Genomic DNA, 11,496 nt, shown 5'->3' with positions numbered 1-11,496 from the left:
TCGGTCTAGGAATGTGGCTCAATGGTAAAGGGCCCGAGTTCAATCCCCGGTACCAAAAAAAAAAAAAAAAAAAAGTCAGGTCAGTCAGGGATTGAAAACTGCTTTCCTTCTGTCCTCTCTAGCGCAGCCCGCCCTCTAGTGGAGATGCTCAAGAGTAACTCAGACCAACAGGCCAAAGAAGCTCAGACAGGAAGTCAACTAGCAGACTGTTACTTAGTATTTACTAGAAATGATCCTAAAATGGGTGCTGAAGGTAAAAACCTTTCCGTGGTTATGACCCTAAGCCTAGCTGGGGAGAGTAGAGGCTTCTCAAATGAGAAGCACCAAGCAACAAGCCAAACATCAAAATAAAGAAAGGGAAGGTCAGTAGAGTGCACAAAAATGACTTAACTATAATTATTTTTAAAGATGTCTTTTTATTTCTTTCAACAGAACACATAGTATACCCCCAAAATATAAATGCTTTCACACATTTCAAAAATCAATTAGGACACAGGAAAATAATCAAATTCATAGGTTAAAAAATCTTTTACCATCAAAAATGAATCAATAGGGCTGGGGTATAGCTCAGTAGAGCACTTGCCCAGCATGCATGAGGCTCTGTGTTCATCCCCAGGAAAACACACACACACAAATTAAACTCAAAGGATCAGGCTGGGAATATAGCTCAGCTGGTAGAGTGCTTGCCTCACATGTACAAGGCCCTGGGTTCAATTCCCAGTACCACCAAAAAAAGAAAAAAAAAAAAAAATGGATACTTTGTTTTGATTTTTGTTTTTAGTTTTGAGACAGAGTCTAAATTGCTTAGGGCCTCACTAAGTTGCTGAGGCTGGCTTCAAACTTCCAATCCTCCTGTCTCAACATCCCAAACCAATGGAATTAGAGACATGTGCCACTGCATTGGGCAAATACTGCTTTCTTTATCATTTGCTTTGATAGTCAGAAGGATTCACTTTGGTCCTAAAACCTGATTTTTAAAAAAATATTTACTATGAATTTTAATGTTTTATTCAATAATGTACAAGTTCCACATTACAAAGGATTGTAATAAGATGCTATTCAGGTGTAAGCTACATTTGCAAATGGTAGAGAAGAAAAGGAAGGAGATCATCAAAAAATAAACCGAGACTGAGGCAAGAGAATCCCAAGTTTAAGACAAGGCTAGGCAACTTCAGGAGACCCTGTCTCAAAATAAAATAAAAAAAAAAAAAGGGGGGGGAGGGAGATTCGGGAGTGTACCTCAGTAGTGGAGCACTGCCTAGAATGTGCAAAGCCCTCTGTTCAACCCCCAACACTTACATACATACATACATACACACACACAGTTTAACAGAAATTTTGCTGTTTTCTGGGCCTCAGGTACTAGAATCATATTAATCATAAGCCTTTGTTCATAGTACACCTTTGTCACTGTTTCATGAAAAGCCTTCTCCCTTTCATTATTTGCTTAATTTATACAATTAGAAGGGTATTGATATACTTTCTAATACAAAAATAAAACCATATTGGTTTTGTAGAACCCACAATGTGACACCAGAAGGACTGAATACCACCTTTTCTTGAGTGCTGGAAACAAATCAGGGCCTGAATGTATGCACTTGACCACTGAGCTAGCTACACCCCTGGGCCCTGCCACCGTTTCAAAAACTTAATGTTGTTTGCACAATTTTCCAAGGAATAAAAATAGATTGTGACATTCCTTTTTTCTTTATTGTTTTTGCCAGATTGAGACTCAAACCCAGGACCTAGTGCATGCTAGGCAAGCACTCTTAACACTGAGTTCCATTCTCTGCTACTACATCATCATTTCAATGGTTACCTGGCACTTCTTTGTACCACGTGGCCACTATTTAATTAACCAATCCCATATTGTGAGATATTTGGGTCTTTTGTTTCCAGTGTTCCACTATTATCAATGATTGCTATGCAAAACATAAATCTTTATGCAGGTTCAAGCTAGATAAATAAGAGTGGTAACAGTCAAAATGCAAAGCTGCAAGAAAGAGAACTTGACTGGTAGAGACAAAGTTTCCCTTAGATAAGGCATTCCAGGAGGGTGCAGAAGTGGAAATAAGCAAGGATTTTATGCCTGGCAGAAATATTTCAAAAGAAAAAAACAGATTACAAAAACATAATACAACTAGGTTGGGAAAAGTTTATACTTGAAAAAAAAATTAACAACAGTGGACCACTTATGGGTTCTTAGGAACTAAATGCTGCTGGAAGAGGATTACTTCAGAGAATCAACGAGGTGGGGAGGCATGAAAAAAAATTTTTGTGGTGACTGGAAAAATAACTTCAGGTGAAATATCTACAGGACTTAAAAGAAATGAACTTAAGGGGTAAGGAAAAGATCAAAATAAGTCCAGACTTTCCCGGCTGGATAATTCAAAAACATGTTATTCTAAAGGAGCAGAACCGCCTACATAATTATGGAGCCCAGAGCACCATAAAAATGCGGGCCGCTTAAGTTATTAAGAATTTCAAAACGGTGACACCAGAACATTAGACTAACTAAGTATGGGACTTTTATAAGCGCAGAGCTCTGTTCCACCATAAAGTCGCACGCCCACAATGCAGGCGCCCGCGACTCCCTCCGGTCTATCCGTCTGGAGACCGGCGGACATCGCTCCAAGGTCTCCCAGCAAGAAAGCGCCAGCCAGAGGAACTGAAGACCCGCGATCCACTCTCCGCCTTTAAGGGGCTAGGTACGAGGAAAGCTGGCAGCACTCCGAAGGGTCTCGAACTGGTGGGGCCTAATGGCGCTCCGACTCCGGACGTTTGCACCCGCACGGCGAGGTCACGCCTCCCAAAACTCAGCCAGGGCAAGGATCCCCAAACGTGGCAGGTCCCGGCCTTGGACTCAGCCCTGTTATTCATAAACCCGCAGGAGGGTAGGCGGCGACGCGCAAGCACACCCTGGACTCGTGGCCCGGTACTGAGCCGCTCGGCGAAAACAAGAGTGTAGGGAACATTTGCAAATCCCTAGGCCAAGGGAGCGTCTGGGGGAAATGACGGAACCGGAAAGGCTGGAAGAAACCAAAGGGTGTATTAGGGAGCGTCTGCAAAGACCGCGGAGGGAAACCAGGGATCGTCTACAAAGGCTAAGAGGAAACGGGAGATCTAGTAAGCTGTCCCTACAAGAACGAGGTTTCCACAAGCAAAACTCAGAAGGAGGGTGTGGACCTGAGTCCCTCATCTGTGACGTAAAGGCACCTGACTCTCATTGGGACAGAGTCGATGGAGCTTAGGCCGGCGAAAAGAAAACGAAAGAGAACGCTGGGGAATGGGATAAAGTGGATGTTCCGGGGCAGTGTCCAAGAAGTTCAAGGCCAAAAGATCTTTAGGGACCGACAGTAAATTGCATCCCTTGCTAAAATACCTCTCAGTAGCTAACCACCAACCGATTCTTTTGTGAGCTCCGCCTCTCGGTCTTTACGTCTAGTTCCACTGTCTCCTATCCAGGAAAGCTACCAGTTTCCTTGTAGTCCTCCCCACCAAGAGTGAAGGCCCCGCCTCTATAACGCACTTTCTCCCGCCCACCTATCAATCATGGTACTCCGCTGACCAGTTAGCGGGCCAAGAGGGCGGGGCCATCAGGAACGTCGCTTGACGTAGACAGCAAGCCGGCGGGGAAGCCGGGAGATGCATGACGAAGGAGGCGCGTGACGGAGAAGCGGTTGACCGAAGCTGCGGCAGCAGTCGGTGTAAACAAGATCTTGCGCCTCTGCGGGTCCTGCGACCGCTCCTGGCTGGTGGGTGGTCCCGCGCGGGGCGGTAACCGCCGGCTTCAGTGGGAGGTGCTTCTCGGCTTCCTCTCCCCTTGGCGTACACACCCCCGGTACACCACGTGGGCGTGAGGCAAAGAAGGAGGGGGTGTTAGGCCGAATTCTAATCTCATTGGCTGTCGTTGCTGCCGGCTCCTGAAAGAAAGCGCTCTGATTGGTCGGTAAGGGGGGTTGTCGGGGGTCTCTTGAGTCCTAAGGCTTTTGATTGGTTGGACGAGATAAGCTAGTGAGGCGCTTTCTTCCGCGAGGGGTTTTGATTGGTTAACCAGAGAGGTTACCTGGGAATCCACCCCCCCAGGGGACTTTGATAGGTGAGTTTGGGGTGGGAAACTGAGAAATTCCTCCTTAAAAGATTCTTATTTGTGAGCTAGGGTTGCACCCTGGGCTTCGCTCCGCGTTCTTTGCTCACAGGATTGGGGAAGGTTTGTGTTCCCGAAGCCTTGGGAGTTGTCATAGGCTAAAGAGTCGGATCTCAGTCACTAAGAAAGGTCTCCCTCCTAGAGATAGCTATCACCATCAACTCAGGAGACCCTGGTCTTTCTAGAGCAGACTTTGCTTCACCAAACCCAAGGAGGTGACCAGAGGAGCCCCTGTACAGGACCTAAGGATGCTGTGACCAGAAGATGGGATCTCGGAACAGCAGCAGCGCAGGATCCGGGTCCGGAGACCCCTCTGAGGGCTTGTCCCGAAGAGGGGCTGGCCTGCGTCGGAGTGAGGAAGAGGAAGAGGAGGATGAAGATGTGGATCTGGCCCAGGTACTGGCCTATCTCCTTCGCAGGTAACTTACTCTCTGGTGTGGCCCCAAAGATGCCACCACAGTCCCTTGATCCCAACTCCAGGCAGGAAAATTACAGAGCATAGGGAATGAGCTTAGTCCAAGAAAGCTGTTCTGTTTAAACAGAACGGCCTTTCCCTACTCCACACCCATGGCACTCAGCTCCAAGCCCAGTAAGAGTGGTTCTTACCTGAGGCCAGTCAACAGAGGACCCACTCTTGTGTTGAAGGGACTGCTTGGGGGAACTTCTCTGGCTATAACTACAGAATGTGATGTATCTTCCAAGTAAGTAAAAGGAAAGAAAAAAGGAATAAATGGGAAAGGAGTGATATGAGAGGTAAAGAGTTGGGGAGGGGGATGTTGAAGCAATTGACATATGATATGAGGCCATGTGGATTTACTTGAAAAACAAGTTTAAATTGGCCTAACTCTAACACTGTTCTTGAGGAAAGAATGCCTTGAAGGGAGTGACCACCAGGAATTGACTAGAAAAGGGTGCAGCTGGCTTTGTTTCTTTGCTTATGGCTCCTTAGAAGATAAGTTTTAAAATGCCTCAAGAATATTGTGTTCCATGCTGGATTCCTCTGATAGAGGCTCAGAAGGAAATGTTCTCAGAATGTTTAGCTCTTGGAGAAGTCAGCTTAGTAGGTCAGCCTCCACATGTTGGGGTTCTCTGCTCTTGGTCTAAAAGTACAAATCAGTTTTCTGCTGTGTCTTATGGGAGACTGAAAATAACAGCCAAGGACTAGTAAGCCTCAACTTCAAAATGAGTACCAAATGGTTTAAGAGCTAGATAGCCATTGACTCTGAATTTAGTTGGTTTGGAGAAAGGGGTCCCCTCCTTTATAATGGGGGGGGTCTCTCCACAGAGGCCAAGTGAGGTTGGTGCAGGGAGGAGGTGCAGCAAATTTACAACTCATCCAGGCCCTCTCGGACTCGGAGGAAGAGCATGACAGTGCCTGGGATGGTCGTCTTGGAGATCGATACAATCCACCTGGTAAGAGGAAAGACAGACCAAAAACTCAATGTTAAAAGATTTTCACTAGGAATCTTTTTTTTTTAATTTTTTTATTTTTTTATTCTGGTGAAGAATAATAAGTTAAATTGAAAAAAAGAGGATAGGATAATTGAGGAAATGAGGGAGTCCTTATAGCCCCTGTATATTCAGCCATATTGGGTGGGCTTGGTCACAGTTATTCTGTCCTTGGGCTGGAAGACCTAAGATGAAACTTCTTTTTGGTACTCACAGTGGATGCAACCCCTGACACTCGGGAACTGGAATGCAACGAGATCAAGACACAGGTGGAACTGGCCACAGGGCGGCTGGGACTTAGGCAGGCAGCCCAGGAGCACAGTTTTCCTCGAATGTTACACCAGGTAGGCCTCTTCACCTCCAGCCAGCCTGGCAGCAGACCTGCTGAGTCAACCAGAAGCTGTGATAGCACTAGAGAGAAAAAGGAACCAACTTTGCAAGGAAGCCTCAAGTGCTGGGGTTGGAGAGTTAGCCAGCCCATATTGGAGTGCTGCAGGACAGACTGCTGTGTGTTGTGTCCGTTTTTGTAGCAAAAGTAATATCCTTGGAGGAGGGGGCTTGGTGTGACTGAAGTGGCCCTCTGTTTCTGCTAGCAATATTCCCCAATCCCTTCCATTTAGAGAGAACGGGGCCTCTGCCACCGGGGAAGCTTCTCCCTTGGAGAACGGTCTCGAATGATGTCTCAGTGAGTATGGGGTTTGGTGGAGAGACTCTAAGGGCCAGATAGGTCTTTTCTTCTAAACATTGAAAGGGTAGGTGCTAAAGGATCCTCAGAGATATTAAGGTTAGCTTAAAAGGGGTTGAAGCTTTGAGAGTAAACAAAATGGAAAACTACAGAAATGTAGAGGATGGTGGAATGGATGAAAGTGTCATACGTAAAGGCAAAAGGGAAGAATGTCCTTGTACTGGCGTTCCATCCTGCTAATTGAAATTCTATTCTGAGCTCCATTTACCCTTTACTTTGCTTCCCCAGCTTCTTGCCCAATGATCTGGGCTTCACTGATACCTACTCACAGAAGGCTTTCTGTGGCATCTACAGCAAAGATGGTCAAATCTTCATGTCTGCTTGCCAAGGTACCAGACCCTGCTCCTATAAACTGCCTTTCTCTGGAACAAGGAGTGAGTTGACTGAGGATAGAAAGTCATAGACCATGGAACTCAGAACCTGATTTAGTGATGCTTAGCTAGCACCTGCTTCCAAAGGGAAGAGTCTACAGACACTGAGAGAGAGGTATGATCTAGGAAGGATACAAAAAAGGTGTTCCATAATTCTGCCTGATCCTTACTTATGCAGACCAGACTATCCGACTGTATGACTGCCGATATGGCCGCTTCCATAAATTCAAGAGTATCAAGGCCCGGGACGTAGGCTGGAGTGTCCTAGATGTGGCCTTCACCCCTGATGGGAACCACTTCCTCTACTCCAGCTGGTCTGATTACAGTGAGTATACACCAGACTTCCACTGCCTCCAGCCTGGAACATGAGGGGTCTCCATGCATCCTTCTCCTCTGAGATAAGACTCCATGTCCTGTCTTGAGAAAATCACTCTCAAGGTGCTCTGATGACCTTGCCTTTTTCCCTGTGACTTCCATAGCTTCATTTCCCCACTCTCTCCACAGCCCTGAAAGATTCTTGTTTCTCTTGCTTCTCTTAGTTCATATCTGCAACATTTATGGGGAAGGAGACACACACACTGCCCTGGATCTAAGGTACTGACTTCCTTTCTCATCATATTCTCCAGAAACTTCTCAAGGAAGGCTCTCCAGGAGCAAACCTCTTGAACCGAAACTCCTACTTAGAGGGAAAAGTATACTGGTTGAAAGTTTTTCTGTGTGGATTCCTGGGAGGGAATTGCCTGTCTTTGTCACCCAGAGGACCAAGGTGAAATAGATGGTTACAGGATTTTTTCTAGGTTCTCAGTAAAGTAGTCTGCATTCTAGCATGGGTTGGCAGGCTTTCTTGTTCTTTTCTTTATAATCCTTGTCAGATTCTCTATAGATTAACAAAAACTGAAGGGACATCTACCCAACACAACTTCTTTGCTCTCTTCAGGCCAGATGAGCGTCGTTTTGCTGTCTTCTCCATTGCCGTCTCCTCAGATGGACGAGAAATACTTGGGGGGTGAGTGTTTGTGGGGGATGTCTCCCTCAATTAATGAGATAGGAGTTCTGCTAGAGATCACTTCTACTGTCACTAAGGCTGACCTCGCAGCTATGGAAAACAATCAGCCTTCTCTAAAGTCAGGGTTTATGGGCTGTTTCACTTCTTGTTCACCATTTTCCCAACGTGAGGAAATGGTTCTCAAGCCTTCTTGAAAACAAAGCTAACTCTTATAAGAACAGACAAGGGCTTGATCCTCAGTAGGACTTTTCAGCAGGACTCTCCAGAACATCCATAGAAGTTGTCCACTCAGTTGTGGCTCCAGCACCCTCCTTATCCCTTCCCTTTCAGGGCCAATGATGGTTGTCTGTATGTCTTTGACCGAGAACAAAACCGGCGCACCCTTCAGGTATGGTTCCTGAGACTTAAAACCTCTGCCTTCTGGTCTTTGACCTATTTAAGGAATCTTAAGTGTGTTAGTCTTTTCCGCTCCTAGATTGAGTCTCATGAAGATGATGTGAATGCAGTGGCCTTTGCTGATATAAGCTCCCAGATTCTGTTTTCTGGGGGAGATGATGCCATCTGCAAAGTGTGGGATCGACGCACCATGCGGGAGGATGACCCCAAGCCCGTGGGTGCACTGGCTGGACACCAGGACGGCATCACGTTCATTGACAGCAAGGTGGGCAGAGAGGCAGGGCTGCACAGCCAGGCTACTAAGGTTCTGGTTACCCAGGAGGGTGTGAAGGGTACTGGTGTGAGTACTTGACAAGTTCCTCATTAGCTGGGTTGTGCAAGAGCTGGAGTTTAGAGAAAGGGCTTAAGCCAGGAAACATGAACTCCCTCATATCTTCCAGACCTTAAGGAGGAGGCAGGGCTTTCTTTATAAGAAAAGTAAAAGACATCTAATCTAGGATAAAATAGGACATTCAATCAGTACCCTGGGCAAAGAAAGGAAAACCTAACTAGGGGGTGAGATCTGAAATAGAGCATCAAAGGTGAGCTTACCTCGATGAGGAAAGAGACAAGCAGTATCAGAAAAGGAAAGGTTCTTACCCCTCAACTAGAGCAGGGGAGCTAGAATAACAGGTAGTAACATGGCAAACTCTAATCTCTTTGGATTCATAGGGTGATGCCCGGTATCTCATCTCCAACTCCAAAGACCAGACCATCAAGCTCTGGGATATCCGACGCTTTTCCAGCCGGGAAGGCATGGAAGCCTCACGCCAGGCTGCCACCCAGCAAAACTGGGACTACCGTTGGCAGCAAGTCCCCAAAAAAGGTGAAAATGGAAGTAGAACTGAGATTTAGAATTAAAAATTGGGGTGGAAATGAAAATAGTTAATCAGTGGTAGGGTCTGGCATGGGCTCAATGGATTCATCTGTAGCCTGGGAGTCCTGGAGCCCTACCACAACCCCATTTTCTAGACATTAACCTTTAATTTACTGACTTATGAGGATATCCAGAGATTCCCAGGATTGAGGGCTAGGGATCACTTAGAGCCAACCAGTAGAAAAGTATTTTAGTATCATGACAGTCAATAGGACCATATTGGTCATTGTTGACTGCTGGGTGGGGAGTTAATATTTGATGGCTGGGGATATAGCTAAATGGTAGAGCACTTGCCTAGCATGTGTGAGGCACTGGGTTCAATCCCCACTGTTGCCAAAAAAAGTTAACAGTTGAAAACTAGAAAGACCATTGTCTCTGAATCTTTGCTAAGGACTGGTGGTATACTGGACAGTCCAGAAGCAGACTCCCTAATCTAGAGTTCTCCATGCATCTTTACCCAGCCTGGCGGAAGCTGAAGCTCCCAGGGGACAGCTCCTTGATGACCTACCGAGGCCATGGGGTGCTGCACACCCTCATCCGCTGCCGCTTCTCCCCAACTCATAGCACGGGCCAGCAGTTCATCTATAGTGGCTGCTCCACTGGCAAAGTGGTTGGTAAGGATTGTGTAAGAACAGGGGGCTTGGGAAGAGCAGGAATGTTTCTCTGGCATCCCACCTATAACCACAGCGACCACCTTGAAAAGCCAAATGACAACTCAAAGTGAAATTAAATTTGGCCTGGAGCAGGGGAGGCTTAAACAGAGAAATAGCAAACATTCTGTTTGTGAGCATTTTAAATTAAGAAAAGGAACATGGAATTCTAGTCAGTAAATATGATAGATTACCAAAAATATAGTTTGTTATGTTTTCTTAGCCAGTCAACGAAAGGGGTTACAGATGAAAGGTAGGAGGAAGCAAGCAAAAAGAATGACACAAAAAGAGAGCATCGAGTAGCAAAGGACATGCAGTCACTGAAACAGGAGGAATGCACAAAAAGAAACAAAAGCAGGGCTATAGATAGAAAAAGCTTGACAACATGCTGCACCTAGGTAGGTACTCAGAGACCCATGCAGAAATGAGGGATGCACCCTGTCCAGACAAGGACAAGTGGGTACAGGATTCATTTTTGCCACCTTCTATATCTTGCTAAGAGCATTAAGGCAACTGTGCTTTCTTAACTGTAGGGCTTTGAATTTTAGCTAAGGATCAGGGATACTCACACACCATAGCCTCAACCCAAGGTGGGGAAGGAATCCAAAATAATCTCATTCCCATGAGAAAGTGGGAAGTTCCCCAAGAGGCAGGTCATTGGTGTCTTTTGGGAAGCCAGTGAGTTCCATGAAGGTCTGTGGCAGCTCCTCTCCACTCTGGTTTTCCTGGACAGTATACGATCTCCTCAGCGGCCACATCGTGAAGAAACTGACCAACCATAAGGCCTGTGTGCGGGATGTCAGTTGGCACCCCTTTGAAGAGAAGATTGTCAGCAGTTCGGTGAGGTTGCAAGTTTTGGGGACCAGCACATGTCTGGGGCTTAGACTGGGAAGGGGCAGCACCCCCTGACTACTTGGCACCTTCTGCCCTGCAGTGGGACGGGAACCTGCGTCTGTGGCAGTATCGCCAGGCTGAGTACTTCCAGGATGACATGCCAGAGTCAGAGGAACGCTCCGGTGCCCCTACCCCGGTGTCCCGCTCCTCTACGGCCTTTTCCTCACCCCAGTAGATCTGATGTCCAGCCCCTTACTGGGTGAACCTCTCAACAGATTCTCTGCCTCTTTCTCCTCCTCTTTCCCTTCTGGGGAATGTCTGGAGGAATCTCTGGAATTGGGTGGCAAGAAACAGAAGCCCAGGCTCTGGATCCCAGCCTAGCCCTGGAAGATCCACCCCACAGGGCCAGGTGGTCTTCTCATGTATGCATACCCAGTAGGCTTGGGTTCCTATCTCTGGCCAGGGTCTGGTGGGACTACCGTTATCTGTGGTATGACTTCTTCCAGCAAGAAAACTGTCCTGAGTGTTTTTAATCATGTTTGGATGTTAGGTGTTGGCTCCTAGAGTAGATGCCTGAGAACAGGTTTAAATGGACCTGTCAGCCAATCCCATTGCCCAGGTCTTCACATTGAGGATTAGATTGGCCAGTCAGAGAGCCAGGTGTCCTGGCCTTTCTTCCTGAGGTCTAAAGGGGTGGGGAGGGCAGGATGGATAAAGGTGTCTCCTTAGCACTCTCCTGGGGTGAGGATTATGTCTTCTCTCTCATGCCTGGTTATTTGGGTTTGGACAGGCTGTGATGTGAGAGGCAGGGGTCTCCAAAAGTTCCACGTGGCCCCACATGGCATAGACCCTACCTTTCCGAGGGTCCTGTCATGTTGGCGTCAGCAGCTTCAAGGAAGGAGGTTGAAGTAGGGCTCCTCTCTCCTCTCACTGGCTTTGGCTCCCTCAATAAACCCTCTGTGGGAACCTGGCTCAGTGTCTC

At 46.9% G+C, this 11,496-nt stretch overlaps 1 protein-coding gene across 9 annotated transcripts; it reads left to right on the top strand.

Annotated features, from left to right (window-relative positions):
- Window positions 1-3,603: 3,603 nt before the first annotated feature.
- On the top strand, window positions 3,604-11,485 carry DCAF11 (DDB1 and CUL4 associated factor 11). 9 transcript variants are annotated; one of them, XM_079127705.1, is made up of 15 exons: window positions 3,604-3,755; window positions 4,333-4,543; window positions 5,433-5,560; window positions 5,813-5,940; window positions 6,217-6,281; window positions 6,570-6,670; window positions 6,891-7,037; window positions 7,252-7,306; window positions 7,650-7,718; window positions 8,049-8,106; window positions 8,194-8,379; window positions 8,826-8,979; window positions 9,492-9,644; window positions 10,414-10,520; window positions 10,615-11,485. In XM_079127705.1, exons 1-15 carry the CDS (start codon window positions 3,650-3,652, stop codon window positions 10,747-10,749), a joined length of 1,803 nt encoding a protein of 600 aa, XP_078983831.1. In that variant the 5' UTR covers window positions 3,604-3,649; the 3' UTR covers window positions 10,750-11,485. The 9 variants fall into 9 exon arrangements, with proteins under 9 accessions (XP_078983831.1, XP_078983833.1, XP_078983832.1 ...); XM_079127707.1 differs by having other exon boundaries at window positions 3,620-3,755; window positions 4,338-4,566; XM_079127706.1 differs by having other exon boundaries at window positions 3,628-3,755; window positions 4,333-4,566.
- The last annotated feature ends 11 nt before the right edge of the window (window positions 11,486-11,496 follow it).

This window comes from Sciurus vulgaris, assembly GCF_902686455.1.
Source record: "Sciurus vulgaris genome assembly, chromosome: 2".
Taxonomy (NCBI): domain Eukaryota; kingdom Metazoa; phylum Chordata; class Mammalia; order Rodentia; family Sciuridae; genus Sciurus; species Sciurus vulgaris.
The sequence above is the reverse complement of the archived record's forward strand: the minus strand, read 5'-3'. Positions and strand labels throughout refer to the sequence as shown.

Coding starts and splice junctions, on each gene's coding strand:
- DCAF11 (XM_079127705.1), top strand. CDS start 3,650: ATGACGAAGGAGGCGCGTGACGGAGAAGCGGTTGACCGAAGCTGCGGC. Junction 3,756..4,332: donor CCTGCGACCGCTCCTGGCTG/GTGGGTGGTCCC, acceptor TGGTCTTTCTAG/AGCAGACTTTGCTTCACCAA. Junction 9,645..10,413: donor CTCCACTGGCAAAGTGGTTG/GTAAGGATTGTG, acceptor TTTCCTGGACAG/TATACGATCTCCTCAGCGGC.